At 44.0% G+C, this 7552-nt stretch overlaps 1 protein-coding gene across 1 annotated transcript; it reads right to left on the bottom strand.

The window, feature by feature from the left end:
* Positions 1 to 765: 765 nt before the first annotated feature.
* On the bottom strand, positions 766 to 7552 carry FITM2 (fat storage inducing transmembrane protein 2). Its single transcript, XM_080405004.1, has 2 exons — positions 7318 to 7552; positions 766 to 5276 (listed from the first exon to the last, which is right to left on the bottom strand). The coding sequence occupies exons 1-2, from the start codon at positions 7488 to 7490 to the stop codon at positions 4634 to 4636; spliced, it is 816 nt and encodes a 271-aa protein (XP_080261130.1). The 5' UTR covers positions 7491 to 7552; the 3' UTR covers positions 766 to 4633.

Genomic DNA, 7552 nt, shown 5'->3' with positions numbered 1-7552 from the left:
TGGGGAGACACACAGTACAACTGCAGGTCTCCTACCGTCAGACACATTGTCAGGAAAAGCGTGACAGAAAGGGCATTTGTCCGAGTACTGCTTTCCCTTGAAGTTCAACTCCGCAGAAAGGCTGGTAAAGCTCTTCACCTACTGTGTATTTTCTATACCATATTATAGCTCCAAAACTTTACAGAGAAATTACTCAGCTTGGTACAAGGCACATGGCATTGCCTGTGTTTTGTGATGGACAGAGGGTCATTTAAATCATCTTTCAGTCTAAATATTACTACATAATCACCTGAAATTCCAGGGACTGCACTCAATCCCGACAGGCATTTCCATTTCTGCTTTTCCAGCCTGTAACCTTTATGTTCTCAATGTATTCTTTGTTTAAGCACTAAGGTACCCTTCCCGCGTTTCAAATAGTTGATCTCCTACTAAACATCTGGGTGAAACATTTACAGAAATGCAGTGCTTGCTCCCCAAGAAAAGGACAAAGCTGACTCTACTAACACAGCAAGCACCACTGTCACATTAGCTTCTTCCTTCCCTGAGTTCAAGCACCTCAGGTGTAGTTCTGCTTCAATAAATTAAACAGGTACTTTTTTTCCAGGTAAACACCATTACAGTGACAGACCCGCTCCTTTTAATAATGGCTAATTATGAGTTCATAACCACAACAGCCTTTTTTGCTAGCATGAATTACTTTCATCTTAAGCTTTGGCAAAATACTTAAAGGCAGGGAACACAAAATATATAGAGAGAAAGCACACATCTAGCAGAGGTGAAGAGCATTTATTACTAATCTGCACTCCAGGAGGCGAGACGAAGCTATGAAAAGAAATAATCCCAAGAAACAGGTTTCTGAGCGAACAGAGATAAACACAGGCTGATCAAAGGCAAAGGGCTGGAAAAGGCTGATTGCGGAGAAGCTGCAGGGAGCTACTTTAAGCTACAGTGGAAAAACCCAAGTATTATTTCACTAAGAAAAGTGACCATAGACTTGTGTTCACAACTAAACCTGCATTCTTCCAAAACATTTAATATATCACAGCAGCCCCTACAGTTTTTTCCATTAAAGTGCACCACAGGGCATAACTAGGTGTTTCTCACTTTGTCATGAATTGCCATGCATCAAACCAGAACACAGGATTCTCCTTTTGCAGCCGCTCCACAACCTGAGTTTCAGTACACACAAATATTCTGGCAAACCAAGAACACCATTTAGCACCAGTGAAGCATTCATGGAAGAAATCTGTTTTGAACAAAGACTCTGAGGAAGAATCAAACCCCAGCTTCAGATATATTTAGTCTGAACTGTTCAGGTGGCTCTTGCAAAAGATCTAACCTTTCCCGTTTGCCTGATCTTGCCTCCAGTGACGCAAACATTTGAAAGAGTACCAGGTAAGTGAAGACTGAAATGAATCCTAATCCAGTTAATCTTCCCACTGTGTTTTAGCTGAGACTCTCTTCCTTGCTGACCCCAGCAGAGGAAAATGTTTAAAGCACCGAGACCAAGAACTGCCTCAGCCACATCAGTGAGGCCAAATGCTGCATCTGTGAAAGTACCGTGAAACAGAGCCCACCAAATTGGCTAGACAGACACAGGCAATGAAAAATTAGCAAACATATGCTGAAAAAAGTAATATGCTAGTAAGATATTGGAGACAATTCCCTAGATAATTTTACAGACACAAAGACAGTTCTGCAGGAACAAGAGGAATACTTTAACGCAGAAAAGAAAAAAAAAAAAAAAGAAAAAAGAAAACTCGTGTTTCTTGTGATTCAAGTTGCTGTCTTTTTGAATTCACTACAAAATATGAAAATTTTCCTTTAAAAGGTAACACTTTAAAAATCTTGAAACAGTAATACCTGTTGATGGCTGATTTGTGCCTTTGGCACAGGACCTGAAACCCAGCTACTCACAGCAATGCTTCCCTTTGGCTGCAAATATGTCATAGAGAAACTATATTTTTATTTTAATGATAGAAGTGTATTTGGGAGAGGGAAGGAAGTCAGATAAAGGTGATGGCACACACACGAACAGAAAATTTGCAACATTTACTTTCCAGTTAAAGTGCAAGGAAGCAAAGGCTTATCCTGAAATTGAGTAAAAAAGCACAAAATAAAGGTCTGGAGCACAAGGGAACTTTCTAAGCCAACAGTTGGCACATGGTCTCCAGGTACTGAGACAGACACATACGCCAAGATTTCCAAACTCGTAAGCAGTACTACAGCCCATGGGAATTTTCCCATATATTTCACTGGATTAGGCTTTCATATTGCTACAATAAGCAACTGTCCAGGTCTACAAAATGAACCGCCTGGTGTTAACAGGCCCACATCAGGAAACCTGCTTGCATCAAGCATGGCTTTATTTTTTTGTCTTGCTTCTTTTTATACCCTGTACTTTTGAGAACCTGTGCTATATTAACCCACTCAAATACAGCAGAATTATCAATGTCAGTTTGACCATGCATCTCGGTAGTCACAAAAATACCAAGAGTCTGGATCATTCAGGGAAGTGAAGAGCAGCAGCAGTATCTTTACAGACACCAGAAACAGATTCTCAGACATAAACACTGACAAAGTTTTCAAGTGTTTTTCTTTCATTGTTTAAATAAAAATATTATTTACTGTATCCCACAGTATATCCATAATAAAAAGTTTGATTGACACTGGTTAGAAGGGGACCAGAATATCCCTGTAGTGACTGCATAAAACATTTGTGAAACTGAACATAATTTCAGCAAGTCAGTTGGTTTACATAAACAGCATTTCCTGTTCCGAGGCCTCATCTATATAGCAAAGTTACATAAAGATAACCTAAAATAGAAACTTAAATTTAATGAAATTAATCAGAAAACCTTCTGGGTACATAATCCTTTTTCATGGTGAAAGTGGCTTGCGGTCTAGCTTAAATCTATTGGGAGCAAACTTACATTACATCAAAAGAATGTCTGCAAATGAATCTGCATTGTTTAAACAAATTTAGTTAAACCCAATATGAGTTAATCAGTGCAAATTTTCCAAACAGACAGCTTAAAAGGCAATTTAGTACAAAAACAAAAGGAAGAGCTTGACAGAAAATACATAACCTCCTGAAACAGCTTCTTTCTGAGAGGCTATTTGTACTTTATAAGGGTAGACAACAACCGCCACTGAATTCAGTGGAAATTCAGGTGAATTCAGCTCTCCTCAAAGGCAGACCATAAGCGTGGAATTAACACTGTGGTAGTTATTGCAAACGCAGCTCACTTGCTGGAAGACAGTTGTTGATATGGCAAAAAGAAATGTGCCAAGATTAGACTACAGTGAGTGCATCATAACCTATATTCAGTAAAATAATCACTTTGAAGTCAAATGCTACAGCCAGATCAAGCCCACTCTCGGATTAGCAGGCATTATCCACAGTCTTGCCCAGAGACCTTTTTGGAAGTCTTCCTCATCACTACAACTGTCAAACAAATTTTGTGCAACTGTGCTACAAATGAGCCTTTACGAAATAATGAAAAACTTTTCAAGATAAAAGACTATGCTAAATGTCTGATTGATATGATAAGTAAGCCCATCCTACCTCATACCTATTCATTACATAACAGTAGTGTTTTATTCAGTAGTGGGTTTCCAGCCACATCAAAAGTGGCCACAGCTTTATGTGCAATCAAAATTAAGTAGCTTATTGACATGGCTGGATAAGCAAGAATAAACATTGCTCCAAGCATACTGCTTTGCAGCTCTTAGGATAAACATTTCATTCATTACCAAGCAGACTATTTGAGAAACAGCAGGTTAAGCTAACTTGTAACAACAGAATTTGTTCTTCTAGAAGAAACATACCACAAAGTACTCATTGCAAAGTGTGCTAGTCATAAGATTTAAAAAAATAATTAAAACTCCAATTCTCAGACTTTTTAGCAACATTACGGAGTTCATTTTTTCTGTCAAGAATAAAACAATAAAATATTATTCTTCACCTAAGTTAAGGCCTGTTTTTCAAGAGTTTTCTTTTCAAAGGCAGGTACGAATTTAAAGTCACAGCCTGCTTAAGACATTACATCTCAAAGTTACTCTCTTTGTTGCAGAAGGTGCAGACAGCTAAGAAGCAGCATTTGTGGCGCTAACATATTTAACCCTTGATAACATGAGATGTTCTGGTTTCACAACAGAGCTATATACTGCTTTAATGAGTACTGGTATTTTTGCAGCACTTAGCAGCACTGTCATTATTAGAGCTTTCCTGTAAGGCAATACACATAGGAGTGTAAAAAGTTTTGACATAAACAAATCAAAAAGGAAGAGGGAGAATTAACTGTGATCAGTCAAGCTCTTGAAGAGCAAAGGCCTCTGTCAGCCTTGGATCTGCTTCTCCATTTATTAGTAACAGAAACAGATCCAACTTCAATTTCTTTGCTGAGAATGTCAGTCAGCAGCTCCTAAACAAGAGCAGACCTCTTCCAATACCGTTTTTTTTTTTTTTCTCCTGAGGAAGAAGCTCATTACCACCTGCCAGCCACTGGCTAGTACAGATTTGGTTTCCTTCAAGCCATCACCTTGTTCCTTACAGTGGAAATACAGTAACCGTTCCTACATTCAACTACTCCAGCACTGAAAGCAAAATCCAAACATCTTAAAACTTATTTTATCTGCTATAACTGTATTTCTTTGAACTCAAAGGTATATTTGGAAGAGGTAGTCCAGGAGAAAAGGGTTTCAAGTACCAAAATCTGTATGTCCCGTACCAAGCTGACAGACCTATCAGCACACCGAGAAGCTTTTGACTGAAGTCATGGAAATACACGGCAGTACAGAGAAACATGAACACCCAAATCATGGTGAGGAAACACAAGGAAACAAACAGAATGTTGATCACAACACGCAGCTTAGAGTTATGGTCTATGGACAAGCCTTCCAGCACAGCCACTTCCTCCACAATCATCAGAGCACAGTACGAGAGCAGAAAGCAGTGCCCTGAGATATCAAAACCATTCCATATCCCGTTGTCCTGGTGGCATTCCTGCTTGGTGGCATAGAGGCGGTGAGGCTCGCTGAGTTTACCCGGGGTAGAGCACGTGCCAGTGAGATTCTCAATATAGATGAAGAGTCCAGTGCAGACATACCAGACGGCACTGCCCACCAGCAGTGCACTGAGACGCCGCAACACAATCAAAATGCTCTTCGTGGGACCATAGAGGAACTTGTTCTTGGCAAACTGGTAGGTGGTGACTGTGATGAAGGGCAGCAGAAGCCAGAGTGTCCATGCCCAAGCCACCTTCACAAAATATCTGCCAGAGAAAAGCCAAAAGAAAAACATGCATGTGTTAAACTTCACAGGAGCTGGGGTAAGGGGTGGTGCTTGAAGAAGCAGGTGTTCAAAGTCAGTGTTCAGAACCATCTAGACACCTGTGCCCTCCCCTTAAAGTAAAGCTTGGCTAAAATAAAATCTTAACCCTCTCCCCACTATTCCTTTCAGGCCCAACACCTGAATACTTCCTCAACCAGGTACTTAAACTGTTGTTCCCAGTTGCATTTCCTTGGACCTAGAGCCTTTGTTCAGACTTGCAGTTCAGTTTTGCAATTCCTTTTACCCTACAAGCCTGCTCAACTCTGCCCTACTCAAAATGCAGCTGCAAGAATGTATTTTTAGCTTGCCACCCTGCTCACAGTAACCCTTTAGACTCTCTTTCTTCATCTCAATTACCTTTGCTTTCAAAGACCTTCACAACCTCAACCTCGCGATATTCAGTAAGACAGCCAGAAGAGTTGACTTTTTCCTAATCAGCCCATGGAGCTTTTCCTCCATCATCACCTTATAAAATAAATGAAGATGCACAATGTGTTTGTTCCTTTGGTGTCCCTCCAGCTGATGAAAGCTTTCCTTTAGCATACACAAATGGCTCCATATCAAAGTTTGCTCTCTGCGTTGAAAACTTTTGCTGTGATGCCTACAAAATCTTGAAAACAAGCTGATGATGGGCTGATAACTTGTTTAGCAGAAGACAGTGTTGTGTAGCTAGTCCTCTTCTGAGATCTTAAAATGGAGCACATGCAGGTGAATTAACTAACAAGTTAAGGAGATGACAGACTACAACCTCCTTTCTCCCATCAGCACCTTCCAATGCAGCTTCCTATCAGCTGGTGGGAGAGGGGCACTGTGCAGCCCCCTTCGTTACCCACATCCTGGTGTGAAAAACGGGGACAGCAGAATTCTGGTCTGTGGCTGAGCTACAGTCAGACACACGCAGTCACCATTTAATCGACGCCTCGGTACTGAAGACAGAAACAAGTAAGAAGGAAGTTCTGCACCTTCATTAAGAACGTAACAAAACTAGTCAGGGCCTTGCCCAGGATTTTGAGGAGCACCTCCTTTTCTCTTAATTTTACAGTGGCATCTGTGTGGCAACTACACGTGGAATAGTAATTGAAAATAAAATCCTCATTTTATCGAGACAGTTAGAAGCGAAGAAGGCTGCTAACATAACTGCTGCCGGCAAGTAATTTGCAGGGAAAAAACCTGCCTCAGGAACTGTCAGCACAGATAACCTTCCTCTATTTCAAAAGGGGGAATGGAACCATAGTATGTTTTTACTGTAACTTCAATTCCACTCTCTGACTGCTCCTGCCAATCCTTCTTTTCAATCACGCTAAAAGCAGCTCCCACGTCACCAAACGACAAACCTGAATCAATGAAGTACAAAACTCCCGAGGCACGGGGGAAACCGGCAATTTCTGCTTCACTTGCTGACCTGCAGCAGGCAGAGCAGGCGGCCGGCCCACCGCCGGACCTCCTCACGCCCTTCCAAATGTCCGAAGGCAGGCTGAAGGAATGACTAAGGCGGTGAAATCACTGCCCAAGCAGCAGACTAGGGTGGCAGTAACCCCGCTTTCACAAACGACGCTGGACGACTTATTTTCCTCAGCTTGCTTTTAGGTCAGCTCAGTAACTATCAGGTACGAGTATTAGGAAGTCTCTGGGAGCTAAAGAAGGAAAAAAATTCCTTCTTTCCCTCTTCCAGTAAAAGCTGTCGGAGAAGCTGCAGGTGCTGTGACGCCCCCCCGCCCTGCAGCCTCACAGCCCCTCGGCTCACACCGGGCCCCACAGCCGGGTGCGCCCCCCCCCGCCCGGCAGAGGCCGCCCCCCGCCCCAGGAGGGGCGCAGGCCCACGGCAGCCCCCATCCCCCGGCTCAAACCGGGCTGCTGCGCCCCCCGAGGCCGCCCCCCGCCCCAGGAGGGGCGCAGGCCCACGGCAGCCCGCACCCCGCCAGGGCCGCCCGCCCCGCAGGGCCCGCGTTCCCCCCGCCCGCCGCCCCCCCGGCTCTCCTCACACGTTGAGCGGGTTGCGCTTGTTCCGCATGGGCGTCTCGGGGACCAGGTCACCGTCCTTGAGGGCGGACCCGAGGAGGACGATGGCGAGCAGCACCCAGGGCAGCCGGCGGCGCACCTGCCCGGCGGCCAGCCCGGCCCGCAGCCAGCGGCCGCACCGCTCCAGCCGCTCCATCGCCGCCGCCCCGCCCGGCCGCCGTACCGCGTCACGGCCGCGCGCTCCCCCGCCGCCCCGCT

The sequence above is a fragment of the Falco punctatus genome (assembly GCF_963210335.1).
Source record: "Falco punctatus genome assembly, chromosome: 10".
Taxonomy (NCBI): domain Eukaryota; kingdom Metazoa; phylum Chordata; class Aves; order Falconiformes; family Falconidae; genus Falco; species Falco punctatus.
The sequence above is the reverse complement of the archived record's forward strand: the minus strand, read 5'-3'. Positions and strand labels throughout refer to the sequence as shown.

Bases quoted from the DNA above. Each gene is read 5' to 3' on its own strand.
- FITM2 (XM_080405004.1), bottom strand. From the start codon at position 7,490: ATGGAGCGGCTGGAGCGGTGCGGCCGCTGGCTGCGGGCCGGGCTGGCC. The intron at 5,277-7,317 runs GTGAGGAGAGCC...TTTCTCTGGCAG, and splicing joins AAGCGCAACCCGCTCAACGT to ATATTTTGTGAAGGTGGCTT.